This window comes from Salmo trutta, chromosome 20, assembly GCF_901001165.1.
Source record: "Salmo trutta chromosome 20, fSalTru1.1, whole genome shotgun sequence".
In the NCBI taxonomy this organism is placed as follows: domain Eukaryota; kingdom Metazoa; phylum Chordata; class Actinopteri; order Salmoniformes; family Salmonidae; genus Salmo; species Salmo trutta.
The window spans coordinates 39,482,046-39,499,882 of NC_042976.1; the positions used below are offsets into that span (position 1 = coordinate 39,482,046).

Genomic DNA, 17,837 nt, shown 5'->3' on the forward strand with positions numbered 1-17,837 from the left:
GAGGGTCCGTCATGGTCTGGGGCGGTATGTCACAGCATCATCGGACTGAGCTTGTCGTCATTGCAGGCAATCTCAACGCTGTGCGTTACAGGGAAGACATCCTCCTCCCTCATGTGGTACCCTTCCTGCAGGCTCATCCTGACATGACCCTCCAGCATGACAATGCCACCAGCTATACTGCTCGTTCTGTGCGTGATTCACTGCAAGACAGGAATGTCAGTGTTCTGCCATGGCCAGCGAAGAGCCCAGATCTCAATCCCATTGAGCACGTCTGGGACCTGTTAAATCGGAGGGTGAGGGCTAGGGCCATTCCCCCCAGAAATGTCTGGGAACTTGCAGGTGCCTTGGTGGAAGAGTGGGGTAACATCTCACAGCAAGAACTGGCAAATCTGGTGCAGTCCATGAGGAGGAGATGTACTGCAGTACTTAATGCAGCTGGTGGCCACACCAGATACTGACTGTAACTTTTGATAGGGACATATTATTCCATTTGTTAGTCACATGTCTGTGGAACTTGTTCAGTTTATGTCTCAGTTGTTGAATCTTATGTTCATACAAATATTTATACATGTTAAGTTTGTTGAAAATAAACGCAGTTGACAGTGAGAGGACGTTTCTTTTTTTGCTGAGTTTACAATAGATTAATTTAACTACATTTCTAATGAATTACAAGGCTCTAGACTAACTTTTTTCCACTTTTTTGGTTGATAGCACCAGCACATGATTTGGTCACACCAATTTTTTCCTGACCTGTGTCCCATAATGTAACTGCATTTTATCCAGAATTAGGTTAAAAACGACTAGCCATATTTTAAATTAGCATGCACGTGCAGGGCTTGACATTGAGGTAATTTTGCCAGTGGCACACCAGGCCAGTGCTAAAGCTACTGGCCCGAATGCAAAGAACACTGGGCCCGGGAAAGCGGATGATGCGTGCATCATTTAAACGTTCTTTAATTTGCGGGCTGAGCAAGTAGCCTATAATGACCCACCCTCCACACACAAATAATTACATTTTAACTTGACAATATATTTACATTGATTGTTTGGAGGGGGAAAACAAATATCTACAGTTGTAGGGCCCTATACAATCAATTTTATATTTTGGTAAATTCAGTTCTCCCTTCGTTTCTTTCAGGTTCTCAATCACAATTATAATTTTTTTTAAATCACACTTTATAGAGAAACTACAAAAAGTCCATAATGCTGAAACCACATCAGTAGACTACTTTTGAGGTTAAAAAAAAATATAAACCAAAAAAAAAGTCAATTGAGCGACTAGCAAGAAGACCGTTTTACTTGCTGTGTTTTTGTACTGTCAATATAGGCTACATGTGATGGTAGAGTTAGCAAAACAAATGCCCCGCGATTGATACAAATTGTGATAGTCTGCCAGGTAGACCTACTTTGCAGTCAACTTTTTATTGGGAAGGTTTGTTAGGAAAGCCTTTCGAAATGTTAATTCAAAAACAGAGCATGATGACAATTGCGCATCGCAAAGACTTCAGACCAAACTTTTTGAATGGTCTGCATACCCATTGTTTGAATAAATCTTGATAGTTTTTTTTTTAAAGCCAATTGTGAACCAAAAACTAAATGTGAATACAATTAAAAAATAAATAAAAAATTCACTGGCACCCAACCAACCAATTCAAGTGGCAGTTTTAAACCCTGAATTTACATTTCTATGTGCCAGTAAGGCAGTAACATTCTCTGGAGAAAGAACAAAAGAATAGCAGTGCAGCTAAAACTGAAAGACAGTGGCAGTGTTTCTTAGTCACTGACTAACTGCCTCAGTGCTCCCAGTCAGAGAGAGAGAAAGGGGGAAAAAAGGTGGAGGAGAAGGTCTGTCGGGAGGTCTAAATCCTCCATGCCTCATTATCTCCGCTCTCAGGCTGCTGGAGTTACTGACAGACTAGCCGATTAAACGCAACTCCGTGATTTACGAATGATTTGAGTGGCGACAGGAGCTCGGTCATGACATAAAATGAAGTTTCAGTAAAAAAAAAAAAAAAAGACTGATTCCAGCACACAAATAGCCCGCAGTAGTAGCCGCTCGACTCCGTCTAGTTTAGTTGAGTCGGCTACTGACAGACAGGCAGGCACACTTCGCCGGGGGCTGGGACGAGGCTGTTGAATCACCGGAAACCCACTCAGGCAGAAATGGTTCAACATCTATGATGGGAATCCACTCCATGTCCATGAGACTTCAAAAAAACAGGAATGCTGGCCTCCCAAGTGGCGCAGCAGTCTAAGGCACTGCATTGCAGTGCTAGAGGCGTCACTACAGATCCGGGTTCGATCCCGGACTTTGTCGCAGCCGGCCGCGCTCTAGCGACTCCTTGTTGCAGCCGGGCGCAATGCACGCCGACTTCGGTCACCAGCTGTACGGTGTTTCCTCCGACACATTGGTGCGGCTGGCTTCCGGGTTAAGCGAGCAGTGTCAAGAAGCAGTGCGGCTTGGATGGGTCGTGTTTCGCAGGACGCATGGCTCTCGACCTTTGCCTCCCCCGAGTCCGTACAGGAGTCGCAGCGATGGGACAAGAGTAACTACCAATTGGATACCACAACAATTGGGAAGGAAAAGGGGGAAAAAAGTACACAATAAAATGTAAAAAAACAAAACAGGAATGCTTACCTGTGTGTTACAGTGAGCCTTTTACTTGATAGATCAAAACCAAAGACACGAGAGATATACAGTTTATAAAATGTGTGCAAAGTAACCAAGCGAGTGAGTCAGACACCTACGTCTTTGAAGAAGCTCTGCATGAGAGCGAGCCTGACGTCGTGAGCCGCCCCGCACGTGTCCGCTGGGTAGATGCGCTCCTCGTCAGTGGTTGGCAGTTTCTTGGCTTCGTCGCTCTTGCATCGGTGTCCCAGCACTGAAATAGTCAAGAGCGCGGGGGCTCGTAGTGAGTGATAATGTATTACTAATGCATAAGGAGCTCTCAGATTCTCATTTATAAAAGTCTGCATAACATTTACATAGAACAATCAAGGGCAGCGGTTGCGTGGAAACCACGTCACGTTTAAGGAATGCCTGTCGTCAAAAGCAGACGTTTTTTCCACTTTCTACATCAGCAACAGAGAATAGTGAGTGATAAATCAGTCGATAATGACAGCTCGTCTTCCGCACGTCCTCTCAGTAATCAGCGGCAGTCTGGAAAAACATCCCGCTTCCAATGATTATGGCTTCCAATCTAAGGACAATACGACCGTGTGCAATAATGATCGGAGAGATAATTAACTTAGCGTTTACATTGTCTTTTGATAGGCGTAATATGAAATAGCAGTTGGCAGATCATACGAGGTGCTCTTTTGACCTTGAGGCTGCAAGTGTTCCCAAACCTCAACTAATTACTAATAAAAACATGCCGTTTATTTTCACGACAGTGAATGATCCTCCTCTGTCTGGGCAGGACGGCGTCGAAATTAACTCTTAGCAGAGAGAGGCTGTATGAAAACGTAGCCAGGGATCAACGTGAATGATAAATGAGCCAATTAAAACAGCTAAACTACCTATTAAAATTAGATTTCCAATATGGTGGAGCCAAGCTGCCATGAATAACTGTTTTGGTTTAAATCGGAAAGGGCCGTGCATGTTCTTATTTATGAAATACACTACCTGTTCAAATGACTCCGTATTGCCATTTCATTAGTAGGTGGTTGAAATTGAACTACAAAATCAGGACGGTGGTGAGACAAAAGCGGATTGTGTAGGCCATTCATTTAGTGATGTGAAACAGTGAGGGGGCTACTGGGGGATGTAGTGCAGTAGTACCTGAGGATGCCTGGAGGAGAACGACCAGGCCAGTGGGCCGGTCCTCAGTGGAAGGGCCACTCTGGCCACAGATCACACAGTCATAGAGGACCTCAGACTCCTTTACTTCAGAGGCACCCAGGTCCATGGCTGCTTCAGTGTCCGGGGATTCTAACAGACACACGACAACACGAAAGGGTTACTTCTGGTTCCTCACTTCAACACTTTATTAATACCACATTAAAAAGGCTTCATCAGAAATGCTGGAGATATCATCTAGAATAGATCTCATTTGGAGCTAGATAGCAGTTTTGCATTCTAAAAACTGATTTTCTGAGCAATTGACATTAAAACGAGGAGACAAACATATTGGAATAAGTGCTTGGAGCTCAGGGAAGATCTTGGCAAGCCATGTGTAAAAAAAATCCCCAAAAACATTTGGCGGTAATGTGGTGTGAAACTGCTGTCTTTGGGGCCGGCTAAAACAGGCAGTTAATAAAAGGCCATTTGAGGTGCCAGATAAGCTTGCGTTCCTTCCTAGAAATAATACCACGCTCAATTACTTTGTTCTTTCATAATTCAGAACAAAATCAATGACTAGTTCTATTAGGTTGGACACGGGTCTCAACAGTTCCACTTCAGTGAAATAGCATGCATTTTCCCTATACAATTGCATTTTCTCAATTACAAGATAAGGGGTGGTTAAAGAGGATAAGCATTGACAAAAAACACAGGTAGCGTTCAGACATACTGGTCCACCACTCACTGTACTGTAGTGGAAAGGACTGTGCCTGGCGTCAACACTTCAGCTCTCTGCTTGCTCTGTCCAAGTGATTGGCGTGGTGCTAGAGATTAATTACGGGTGTGAATTTATTATTATTTTTTTTTAAATGTTAAAGATTTCCATTTGAACAGCAAATACGGCATAGAAATGTCAACCCGTGTCAGAATTGATTTATTGCGTCAGGTGGACTGATCTCGAGAGAGGTCAGTGTGTTCCAGGGGAAATGAAAACAGTTTGCATTAGACGGAACAGCTCAGGCCTCAGGCCATCAGCGCACGCCGAGCTGGAGACAAGGACACTGGTGTTGCTATGGAGGACGACTGCCTTGCTATGCTATTTTTCCCGACTCCTGAACAACATACGTGTACAATCTCACGGTCAACACTGTAGCGTGATTGAGTGAGGATAGTTGTAGTGACAAATGGAATGCTTTCAGATGGCATCCAATGAAGGATGCGGTGGTATTTTTTAGGTATTTTAACTGCTCAATCGTAAACAAAATCACTGTCCAAAGTCATTTACATACGAAAATCTAGATCCTAAACACTCCAATTTAGAGCCCATAATAAGTCATGCTACAAAATCCATTTAAAAAGCAGATGCTCGCAACATCTGTTGCCCGAGTCAAACGCATGAATGCTCAGAAACAATAGGATCATATCTTGAAACGCATGAGCCTCACCGTATTCAAAATGGTCATCTTTCATGTGGCACACAGCTAGGAGCGAGAACAAACAGCGTAAATGGGAATTCAAAAAGGGGATTTTGTCTTTGCGCATAAAAACACAAGACATCATAGTACCCGGATGCCGATCTTATCTTGGCTTTAGTTTTCCACAAAGCCCATAACCACTGCGGCCAAGTGCACTGGGAAATCCATGTTTGAACAGATGCTTTCACCATTGGACCTATTTGCCTTGTCAAAATCCCAGCGCAAATATTCATATCCTCTGTGACCTTTGATTCAATCTGTGAAACAAACATAGCTCATGAGAAGCCAATGACCAATCTTTATACTGATGAGATGGACACGCGAGCTAAATCCATTCAATAAATGCGGGGCAATGTCAGCAGGGACACCTGCAAAAAGATGGCGAAATCACTACTCAAACAATAGTACGTTTCTTCAAAATCTGTGCAAATAGGCAAACTCCATTTACATTGTTAACCCCTGCCTAAGTGTTCCTTCTGATCACAGAGACCATTATTCATCCACTAACCACACTGTGTCAGGATCGTCCCTGGGAGTCCATACCACTATTAGTGCTTTGATCCTCTGTGCACTCGACTAGCACAGCTCCAACCCCAGGGGAGTGCTTTCCTCTCATTGCTCCTAACAAGTGTAGGTAGTCCATGGGAGGGCCGAGGGCTGTGGCCAGTGTCACCTTGCCACAGTGGGGGGGGAAAAAAGCAAAGCTTTCTTTCCTTCAAAGACTATAATGGAACGAGTCCATAAAATGTCCTCAGCATGAGTGGCGTGGAGTCCACTTCAATGTTATAGCGAACCGGGCCCCGTATCCAAGAAGTCCTAGCATATATTGCACCATCGAATAAATCTGTCAATACATAAGTACAGCTAGAAGCTTGGAAAGGTTTCTGATAAGACTGGCCCGACATTCACAATAACTCATAGATGGGGGAACAATAGGAATGCGCCTTGAGAATGAGAAATGCTGCTGGACCAAATGAGTCACTGCCTTACCAACATCCATGGCTGTTTCCATGAAACTCTTCTGTCTGGAGGCAAACTCAGCCAGGAGTTTCTGCTGTCTCTCTCGAGCCCGCTGACGCCTGAACGGAAAACAAAACTTCAAAAATCACAGAAGACGACTTCCATATAAAAACTGCCAATCAATACAAAAAGTCAGTCATACCATTTCAAATAAGTGTCAAAGCGTTGCATCGCTTGGATATAGTCGGGAACTTGTGGTGACACCACCACACATAAAACAAACCAAAAATCCTACAGTTATTCTAATCAAAATGTGTACTTAAAATAGAGTGCCGAGGCATGTGGCCCAGGCTTCCATTATTTTGATGCAGGAGTAATGCCTATTCTCTTCACTGATTGGGTTAACCCATCGCCATAGCAACAGTTTCCATGTGTAAGTGGAAATGCTTAGTTATAATAAGGCACTGAAAGCCCTTCTCTCAATGGCTAGCCATTAAAAATCACCACCACTCACCAACCAGTGCATTACCATTTCCAGACAGTGACTGGTCTGCCCGTTACACAATGCTTGTTTTTCCTCAGACGCCGCCACAAAGGCATACTAGATCATGCGAGATTGCCTTTGTAGCATTGGACACTGATACATACAAACTAGAAAGTAAGAGCCTATTTTGAGCAAGGCTACAGTATGTGACTGGGTGCCAGGCTGTGAAGGTGATTATTTCCCTAATGTGGCTGGCGGTAGATCCTGTGCAGACTTCCAGGGAGCAGGGTTGACTGTAAATAGAGAGCCCTAATAAGAGGACATAAACAAATGGTGACAGGAGCGTCACAGCTCAGTAATTCCCACTGACAGCTTCAGGGGCACAGACAGCCCGTCTGAGAAATGTGAAGCACCCCCTTTCAGCTTCCTCTGCCATTGGCTGGCCCACAGTCGCCCTGGCAACAGCCCGAGAACAAGGCTCTACGCTGATTGAATATATATTTTGTTTTCACAAATTCATACTCTGCAGATGTCCTTTGACCAACTTTAAAATACAAACGTGTTTCTCAATTCAAAAGCTAATAAAGTCCTCACATTGAAACAGTTTAACGTTGATTATTGTATTCATTTTAAGAGACGTAAAATAAAAGTGACACCACATAAGTTGATGATGGTTTTGCAAACGGAGTGGGAGCCTGTAACAAACCTCTCCTCCTTATCCATGGTCTTCTTGGCAGTGGGGCTGTTCTTCTTGGGAGCGACGGGAGGAAAGACCTTCCCACAGATCTCCTGGATGCTGCGCTTGCTCTGGTGGCTACGCGTGGCCGCCTTGGTGAGGATGCGCTCGATGGCGGTGATGCCGTCCCCGTGGACGTGGCGGTTTGGGTTGGCGTCCATGTCCTCCAGCCAGGTGGCCGACAGCGAGTTCTGCTTGGCCGACAGCTTCTGGTGCAGCTTGATGAGCAGGGAGAGCATGCTCTCGTGGATCTCCAGGATCTCGGTGACCAGCTGGGGAGGCGTGCCGGGCGGGACCCAGCGAGTGGAGCTGCTCTTGGGCCGCACCGCTTGGCTAGCCTCTGTGCTGCTGCGGTTGATGATCTCCTGGAACTTCCTCCGGCGCTCCGCCACCAGGCTGAACACCTGCGCCTCCCGCACATTCTACCAATAGCAGAGGCACACGTCAGATCTCTCCTACACACACACACACAAACACCTGCTTTCCAAACATGCAGCACAAACCATGGCCCTCTCAATAAAACATGCAGATGAGGGAGAGCAAGAGACACCCATGTGACCACCTTTCCTTCCAATTCAGCCAGTCCTTTCGAAACGCTATCTTTCAATGGAGTGTTTACGTGCATGACACAAATGCCTGCTCAAATTACAACGTCACACAAAAGGCATTTTGGCATGATGGATCCCGCCTCCCTACATTAGGAGGCCACCTTGCCATCAGCAGATGGGCACGGCACACATATCGAAGTCACATTAAATACCCCTAATTCTGCTGACTTCTCAAGAGAAACAAACCTCAGAGTTCTAGTTCATATTCTGAGAGGAAAATTCAACCTCGCCCCCCTTAAACGTGAAAAACATTGGAACAATTGCAATGACAATGGATGGGAGCACTGTTAAATATACATACATCACACAGTCCTGTCGGAGCGCCATCAATCAAGGTGACATGCAGTTAAAAAGCGTTTACCCAGACTCACATTATACACTTAGTTTCAACCCCATTAGAGCACAACACCACTCAAAACTACCTAAATATGGCTACAAATCATAAGACATGAACAAGAGAATAACGTTGTCATGGAGGTTTTTCACAACAGTCAGAAGAGAACACACTGCAAGGCCCCGAGGACATCATCCAGGTCTTCCTAGTAAGACCAAACAAACACTCAAAATGCAAACAGCTACCTCTCTCCAATTCCCTGTCAGGCGCCTGGAATTCTGTGGAGCAGAAGTACGGCAAAAACAACATTACCTAAGTGCTTTTAACACATATGACCCTGGCAAAGAGCGACCTCTCCACATCAAAAGATGATATAACAGGCTACATAATACAAAAAATACCCAGTATACCGAACATATTGAAGGAGCATTACACCTCATCTACCCAGAGGTAAGCAATTCTGAGCACAGTACTATGAATACATGAGTCGAGGCAGTACCACCCAGTGTGCTGGCAGGGTGTTAACTGACCTGGCCGAAGTTGGATGCCTCGGCGCTGGTGCTGGCAGGGGGCTCTCTCTCCCTCTTCACCTCGGGGGCAGTCTCAGGCACCCTCACCCTCACGTAGTTGATGACATGGTGCAGGTTGGACAGGAGGTTGGTGCCTGGGAACCAGCTGTCATGGCAGTGCTCCTCAATGCAAGGCTCCTAGTCACAGAACATGAGAAAGGGGGTTAATGTGAAGAGCACGTAGGAAGAAACTAACGAACGTTGTCTTTGAGTGGCTGAAGGTCTAACCTCATCCTCCTTGTCCTCTTCAACCTGGTTGTCCAAGCCCAGCTCAATCAGGTAGAGCACCATGCACAGAACGTGCTCAGACATGTTGGAGTGGTCCAGCCAGATCTAAAACAAAACATTACATTATAGTTCTGCCAAATTCAACCATAGGGCAATCTCCCCATCAGCTTTTATCAAAGACAATGAAATTCCTATGCACAGGTGTTTCTTTCAGGGACAAATGAAGCAATTAATAATATGAGTGAAGAGGTGTTGGGAGGGTCACCTTGTAAAGCAGTGTGAAGATGACAATGTGCAGTGTCTTGCAGTGTAAAAGCCTGTCCAGGCCTTTGTAACATGGGTGCAGAGGAGTCCGCTCTTTGTAAGGTGGCCATGGATTCCCTGTCGTGTGCATCCCGGACTGTTTCAAGCTGGAGACGACAACAAATCAGGGTCAATTCCAAGCAATAATCAATAGAGCTCAATCCAACATCACAAATGCATAGGTAAAAATGTAACATTAAATAATCTCCTGAGGAATTTACCACACGGAACCTTCCAGTCTATGCAAAAGAACAGCCGATTGGCTGAAAAGACTCAAGCTATTAGCGATGAAAGGATCGTGGTTATATAACAACGTGGCCTGGTTGACAGGCAATCCATCATATTCCAACAATGTGAACGAGTAACATAAGCCTTCTATCACAGACTTGAGGTGGGGAAATAGCAGCTTCGATATGCTTCAAGGGGGAAATATGATCACCTGGTGCCATGACAGGGTTACTACACGCTGTACTAGAACGTCTTTTTCAACATGTGATGGTCTAAAAATAGCAAAAATAAATCTAAATCATTCTTGTTCAACATGGATTGAATAGCTTGGATTTCTAAAATTGCCTTGGTTCAATATAGCCTACATTTGGTATTTACAGAAATCATAGAGCAAGAAAAATGTTTTATCCATTACCCATGTAATCTTTCCTTGCCCTTAAACTGCTATTTCAAATGAAGAAGGGCTGCCAGGAGAGGACACTTCAGTATATTTAGTCACTTCACATCTTAAAGAGATCGTCAGGAAATGAACCTAACACCGTCTCTCTCTCTCCCACCCCAACCATCACATTTATCTTCAGTGACGTCCAACCTAAATCTCACAAGGAAGGATTCTCAATTGTATTACAGCTCGCAATTAAAATATTGGTACCAACCCCTCCCTCTTCACCACGTTGGCCTAACCCCTCTTCAAGGACAGGTGGGAACAGCGAGCCAGTAAGTCACATTTTTACATCTACAGAACATTACGACCTACGCCATCACATCCTGCAGGTGAGCGACTCATCCATGACTTTATTTCATCCTGTCTGGACTACTGTAACGCCCTTTTTGTTGGCGCATCTGTCAAGTGCCTAAACAGGCTACAATGTCCAGAAATGTGCTGCACATGTCCTCAACCACATTACTCCAGTGCTGTTCAACCTCCACTGGCTCCCCACGTGTCGACTACAAAAGCCTGGTTCACATCTACCAAGCTATCCACAACTCTGGACCCAAGTACCTGTATGACCTCATTCTACTCTCCTGCCCTACACGCACCCTTCACTCCTCCTGGTCCGTCTCCCTTCAGCAGCCCTCTAACAGACTAAAAATGATGGGTGAAAGGGCGTGGCTCCGGAACATACTTCCAGACACTATTAGGGCTGCAGTGTCGGTCCTTCTTTAAAAAAAGGCAGAGCTCAAGACGATGCTGTTCAGAAAAGCTTTCAAGAACCTCTGCTAATTCTGCTCTCATGTCCTCCGGACCTGATGACAGCTTTGTTTGTTATTTATTTTTTTATTTAAAAAAAAATTGCATCTTGGGTCTGAGAAAAGCACTTTACAAATTAAATGAATTATTATTATGCAGGGCATGACACCCACCCGCTCGGTTTCAAACATGACCATCCCAACTGTAAAACTGAACGAATCAGAACTACATAACAAGACATACTGAATGTACTGGTAAAATAACTATGTACTCCTACATAGTCATTCAAAACCTGAAAATTATTTCACACGTTTTTTTTGTTGTAAAATAAACCATTCATTTCTTGCTGGAGACGATGAGCTTAGTGACTTAACTTACAATGCTGAGTATCTGTCCATTGCTGACTGGACATCACGACGATAGACTGTTCTGAGAATAACCATGATGGGGTCAAACTCCTTCTCCCACACCTCCGCTGAAAAACAAAGACCAATCCTTGAGGAACGGCTGCTTAAAAGTCACGTTGCCATTAAAAAAAATATATATATTTTCTCGTGGGGCCTCAGAAAGTGGAGTTAGCCTGCCCCCAAGTGGAATGTGCAGACAGGAAATGTGGAGTCGCAATGACAATCTGACACCTCCAATGACACAAACCTAATGCGGTTCTGGCTGTTACCACCTACCCACAAACCTTTCCAATGTCTCTATGCACCCCCCATCCCACACAACATCAGTCTTTTGTATGGGACGTTAAACGAGTGTCCTGACACGGTGGTCACTAAAGATCCCATGGCGCTTATCGTAAGAGTAGGGGTGTTAACCCCGGTGTCCTGGCTAAATTCCTAATCTGGCCCTCATACCATCATGTCCACCTAATCATCCCCAGCTCCAATTGGCTCCTTCATCCCCCCTGTAACTATTCTCCAGGTCGTTGCTGTAAATGAGAATAAGTTGACTGAGAACACACCTGGTAAAATAAGGATTAATAAAACCACCAGAACAATCATATCAGCACAGAATGGCCTCAAAACATTATACAGACTGTATGAGGTCTCCATCACAAAAAAAAACATTTAGACTGGAAATTGGGCCAATTTCAATTTAAAACAAAATCACAAGGCTGACATTAGGATAGGACACCTAATGAGCCAAATCCTGATCTGATATAAAAAAATAACAGCCATGGACTTAAAAATGCACTGCTCTCAGCAGCTGAGGCAATGCCCTATATTAGGTAATAGGGGAGACAAACAGTATTGATGTAACTGCCTGAAGGGCATTACAATTTCAAACGTGTACAGGACAATAATTAAGTCTTCAAGAGGGACCTCGTCTTGATTGAGACTTGTGAATTGTGCAAGTCCCTAGGCTTCTGCATGGGTAGAACTAGAGTCAATTGTGGTGCATGAGTGCCCTCTCAAGGTAGACTGGTGAAAAAGCACCAGTGATTATGTTGAATGAAAACAATATGCTTGGTGTTGATCCAACAAAGCTTTTGGACAGCATCTATTTATTAGTCACACACACCTTAGCAAAAACTTTTGCACCGTTGTAAAACGTTTTCAAGTGAAAACTAGAGTTTCTATTGCACAAATCCAGGTCCCTCCCTGTTTAGTTCCGTTCTTTACCTAGTGAACACATCCCAAGCCAGGAACTACAATAGACAACTTACCTTTAGGTGTGTACATGCCCTGCTGCATGGAACCCCCTAGTTCAAACACGGGGGCTTTGAAGTCAGCCACGACAGACAGCATCTCCTCAAAGCTGCAACTTCCTGGGACGATCCCACTCTTGGGGTTGGGATTCTCAGGAATCTGAATATTCACTTCAGGAAAGTATGTACCCGGGCAAATGTACAGCATAATAAAGGTGATCCCAAAAAGTGAAAATGGCAAGATTGATGCGTGTTAAATGATGCAATTTTTGATTGATTAAACTAGTCACAATCAAAGTCACATGTACCAACAAGGGGAGGTCTGATGAAAACAAGGTGTTTTGCTGAGTTTTCCATTTTGTAAAACAAGGACAATACAATTACACATGCTACCAAGAAAAGAAAAAACTAGCTCTTTAGAAAAAAGGTTACTGACAACAGAAAATCTGGAGACCAAATATCCAGCTACTAACAAGTCATTATGACAATCAAAGTGAGAACATACTAACCACGGGTAAGGATGTTCAATTAATTCTACTGTGAATTGTGAGGCTGATAAAACAGTGAGGATACGAGGTCCAACAGTGAACTGTGGGTGCGGTCGTTCATGCACAGTTGGGAGACCATCTCGGCTCTGAGAATCTCATCATCTGCCATCCCTATCAACGAAAGGGAGAAATATTCATTACAAAATGTATAAAAATAAAAATCTATGAATAACACTAGTGTACAAACATACCAATTGTTGTTGATGTACAATTTTCTTCTCCCTTGTTGCATCTGCACTTACCCAAGTGGATGCGAAGACTGGACAAGATGACGAGAAACGTCAAGGCTCCCTCCAGCATCGGCCTCTCCTGCTCACCGTCAAGTACAGTATTCTGGTGCACAGAGGCCATGGTCAACAGGTCCACCACTTTGAATCTGGATATGAAATACATGTTACTGCCAGTGAAACCTCCGGGCTACTCGTCAACTAGTTACTCAAAACGGGATTTTTCAACGGGTGATCATAAACAAGGTCAATGAAGTTCGGTGAAAAAACGACAAGTCGAAAGGACTTTTCCAAAAGGGTCGACCCGTACCTCTCGAACACCGAAGAGATGAAGTAGTCTGGATCTAGCCTTGAGGCACACACCTGTCGAAAGATTGTTCTTCCCAATTATTGAATGGAGTTTAGGACCTAACAATCCCTAATGTTGTAATCACCTTGAAGAAAGTAGTATATACCTGGAGCAGAAAGATGTCTGGATCGATCATAGAGTTGCAGAAGTGAGACTGCACGTAGGTCATAGCCTGTCCTTTGATCTGCAGACCATTTCTGACCCACATGTTACTGTGGATCTCCGACAGGCTTGCCTACAGGAAAACACAAGGGACATTAACATAAACTGCTATGTACCTACTGTATACATTACACTGAACAAATATTAAGGTACCTCCAGAGTACAGTCACACAGTTAAACAGTCAGTCGACGACTCCTACTCATATACAGTGCACTCAGAAAGTATTCAGATCCCTTGACTTTTTCCACATTCTGTTACGTTACAGCCTTATTCTAAACCTTATTAAATAGTTTGTCCTCATCTAAACACACAATACCCCATAATGACAGTAAAAACAGGTAAAGATTTTTTTTTAATAAAAATCACATTTACTTAAGTCCCTCTACTCTTTGTTGAAGCACCTTCGGCAGCGATTACACCCTTCGAGTCTTCTTGGGTATGACGCTACAAGCTTGGCACACCTGTATTTGGGGACTTTCTCCCATTCTTCTCTGCAGATCCTCTCAAGCTCTGTCAGGTTGGATGGGGAGCGTCGCTGCACAGCTATTTTCAGGTCTCTCCAGATATGTTTGATTGGGTTCAAATCCGGGCTCTGGCTGGGCCGCTCAAGGACATTCAGAGACTTGTCCCGAAGCCACTCCTGCGTTGTCTTGGCTGTTCGCTTAGGGTCATTGTCCTGCTGGAAGGTGAACCTTCACCCCAGTCTGAGGATCTGAGCGCTCTGGAGCAGGTTTTCATCAAGGATCTCTCTGTGCTTTGCTACATTCATCTTTGCCTCGATGTTGACTAGTCTCCCAGTTCCTGCAGCTGAAAAACATCCCCAGAGCATGATGCTGCCACCACGTTTCACCGTAGGGATGATGCCAGGTTTCCTCCAGACGTGACGCTTGGCATTCAGGTCAAAGAGTTCAATCTTGGTTTCATCAGACCAGAGAATCTTGTTATTATGGTCAGAGTCCTTTAGTTGCCTTTTGGCAAACTCCAAGCGGGCTGTCATGTGCCTTTTATTGAAGAGTGGCTTCTGTCTGGCCACTACTATAAAGGCCTGATTGGTGGAGTGCTGCAGAGATTGTTATCCCTCTGGAAGTGTCTCCCATCTCCAAAAAGGAACTCTGGAGCGCTGTCAGAATGACCATCGGGTTCTCGGTCACCTCCCTGACCAAGGCCTTTCTCCCCGATTGCTCAGTTTGGCTGTGAGGCCAGCTCTAGGAAGGGTCTTGGTGGTTCCAAACTTTTTCCAAGAATGATGGAGGCCACTGTGTTCTTGGGGACCTTCAATGCTGCAGACATTTGTTGGTGCCCTTCAAGATCTGTGCCTCGACACAGCCCTGTCTCAGAACTCAACTGACAATTCCTTCGACGTCATGGCTTGGTTTTTGCTCTGACATGAACTGTCAACTGTGGGACCTTGTATAGACACGTGTGTGCCTTTCCAAATCATGTCCAATCAATTGAATTTACCACAGGTGGACTCCAATCAAGTAGTAGCAACATCAAGGATGATCAATGGAAACAGGATGCACCTGAGCTTAATTTCAATTGTCATAGCAAAGGGTCTGAATACTTATGTAAATAAGGTATGTTCATTTTTTATACATTTGCTAAAAGAAAAAATTCTAAAAACCTGTTCTCAGGTCTGAATACTTTCCGAATGCACTGTGTGTGTATATAAGAGACTAACAACTGTTTGGGTATACGGGGGAAGTCAGCCTTTCCTTTTCAGGCATTGTGGGACCTTATTGACACACAACTTCTTCTGATATGCGAGGCATTATCAAGGCATTGAAATGGGATGTGTAATGGTCCTGTACTGGTGCAATACCTGAATCTGGAGTGGATGGACCATGATCCTCATGAGCATCTCTTGGTCTGGGAGGAGACTCTCCAGGTCAATCCCCTGGCACTTCACTGCCTGTGAGACAATAGACAGTCAACTCACTACAAAGAGAGCTTAAAGCACCAGGAACAGAACTTAAAGGGTTGTAGATCTGCCACACCTTGCTTAGGAACATGGCGTAGTAACGGTGCAGCGGCAGGTGAAACGTCACCTGATTTGGAGCAAGCTGCAGAGAAACAGAGACCAGATATAAACACTAAAGGAAACGTCGGTCTACAAAATGCTTCCTGACTGTTGTGCATATTTGCAGAGTTACCTCATCCACAAAGCCAATGGCATCAAACCAGATCTGCAGAGTCTCCAAGCAGTAGCGCACCACCGTCTTGGTGTATTCCTGTGTCTCCTGCGAATAAACAATGGTTCGTGGTATAATCCTTTTCGGTTTCTGTGCCTAACACCTGAATGTCAAATAGCCGTAACGTGATCTGCATTACATTTAAGAGGGATATTGGACTCACTTTGACTTTGCAGTGTGTGAGGAGACCCCACATGGGTTGTGCGCAGGCCTCCAACTCGGCCGCAAATGCTGCATAGTACGTCTGGGACTCAAACTCCACGTGCTCACTCAACTCCCGCTTATTCAAGTTCATACCTACAGGACCAGGCAAGAGCTTTCAGGGTTAGTCGTTACGTAACAGATAGCATTACAGTGGTCTCATTCACAAAGACAAAGCAGTGTTAACCCAGAAAACATATTTGTTGACATCTAGATAAGTCTAAGAATGGGGGGAATCCCATAAGGGCAGCCTACACTCATAGCATAATATAACATAGTGGCACTATGCTCTCTGCATCTTGCCTAAGTAAGTGGATACTCCAGCCCACAGTATCTGCGGCTAGGGGTTATTTTTAGGGTTATGGTGGACACGTAGCAGGAGTGCTGCACAGACAATTCTAATAGAGACAAGGGCCGTGTTTGATAGCATCAAATCCATGAGGCATTGTGGGTAAATGGTGACTGACTGATCTAGAAATAATAATGAGTAGTTATTTATGACGCAGTCAGTCGGCAGTTGCCTGCACCGTCTGCTACAATGTTGAACGAGCCCAAGGAATAACATGCTCCGTGATTGTCTTGGTCAGGTCACATTCCTAGAAGAGTAAAATAAAAGTTGCCTTCAATGTGCCATAACATCTGTTTTGCTGGACATCTTGCTCCGCTACAGAAAACAGTGACCAGCTAAATAAGCAGTGACTACCACCAATGGAAGGGAATTACAGAGGACTAATATTGCCTCATATGACTAAGCAGATACTAACGGGCCAACACAGACGTTTTTCTCTCAATATCAAAATAATTTCTGGTTACCTTACCAAAAAAAAAAGAGAGCATCTTAGCAGAGAGCAGTTTCCCTAAGCAAGAATTTTCCTAGGAGTGGTCTGAGTGGGTAGGGAAAAATGGAAAACTAGCCATTATTGGCAGAGGTTTGTAACTCTGTTATTGGTCTATTAACCAATTTACCGCCTGGTGATGTAACCAGGCAGGCCAAAACTCCATCCCACCAAAACAGGCTGAAATTTCAGGCGGTCTTTTCAAACAGCTCTTACACTAAAAGGGTATTATCATCGTTTTCACGGTATTATTCCAACCTCAGTGTAGAAATATATAAAAACACAGAAAAATCACATTTTTGACTGCACTGGCCTCTAACAGAGACAGATGATAGCACGACTCCAATAGATAAAGATCAGACTAAAATCACACCAGCTACGCTACCAGGGAATAACGATTAGTCATCCTTGAGGCCAATACTGACACAAACAGTCCCAGCTACCACTGCTATTCAGATTCTTAAATCCACAGGAAATTACCTTGAAAGAAGGACACAAAGCTCATCCACAGCATGAGCAGTGAGTGGTCCTCCAGGAATTTCTTCGCTACACTTTGGTGTGAGAGAATATTAATAAAGTCGCTAACTAAAGGCCAGTATGTGTTGTTCTTCAGCAGAGCCTCGCTGCAGTTGACCACAACGTGGCGGCTGTTCTCTTCATCTGAAAATAACGAGAGAAAAAAACGAGTGACTGAACACAATGAGGCTTGGTATTGTGGGAAGCAGTTTAGATTCACAAAGTCAGTGAAACAATCATCAGTACGGTCATT

The 17,837-nt window shown here is 44.4% G+C and overlaps 1 protein-coding gene across 4 annotated transcripts in view; it reads right to left on the reverse strand.

Moving 5' to 3' along the window:
- Positions 1-17,837, reverse strand: part of LOC115156030 (E3 ubiquitin-protein ligase ubr3-like) — a 40,646-nt gene that overhangs the window by 17,995 nt on the left and 4,814 nt on the right. For 2 of the 4 annotated variants that reach the window (XM_029703225.1, XM_029703224.1), the window contains exons 9-27: positions 17,549-17,728; positions 16,195-16,328; positions 15,993-16,079; positions 15,837-15,902; positions 15,662-15,751; positions 13,783-13,911; positions 13,638-13,690; positions 13,343-13,476; positions 13,126-13,211; positions 12,571-12,712; positions 11,277-11,373; positions 9,441-9,585; positions 9,176-9,280; positions 8,909-9,085; positions 8,624-8,656; positions 7,407-7,858; positions 6,247-6,335; positions 3,782-3,931; positions 2,749-2,882 (exon numbers count right to left, since the gene is read on the reverse strand). In XM_029703225.1, the coding sequence (XP_029559085.1) occupies positions 2,749-2,882; positions 3,782-3,931; positions 6,247-6,335; positions 7,407-7,858; positions 8,624-8,656; positions 8,909-9,085; positions 9,176-9,280; positions 9,441-9,585; positions 11,277-11,373; positions 12,571-12,712; positions 13,126-13,211; positions 13,343-13,476; positions 13,638-13,690; positions 13,783-13,911; positions 15,662-15,751; positions 15,837-15,902; positions 15,993-16,079; positions 16,195-16,328; positions 17,549-17,728 (2,483 nt within the window). The remainder of the gene's footprint in view (positions 1-2,748; positions 2,883-3,781; positions 3,932-6,246; positions 6,336-7,406; positions 7,859-8,623; positions 8,657-8,908; positions 9,086-9,175; positions 9,281-9,440; positions 9,586-11,276; positions 11,374-12,570; positions 12,713-13,125; positions 13,212-13,342; positions 13,477-13,637; positions 13,691-13,782; positions 13,912-15,661; positions 15,752-15,836; positions 15,903-15,992; positions 16,080-16,194; positions 16,329-17,548; positions 17,729-17,837) is intronic. The other 2 variants (XM_029703227.1, XM_029703226.1) reach the window with 1 other exon arrangement.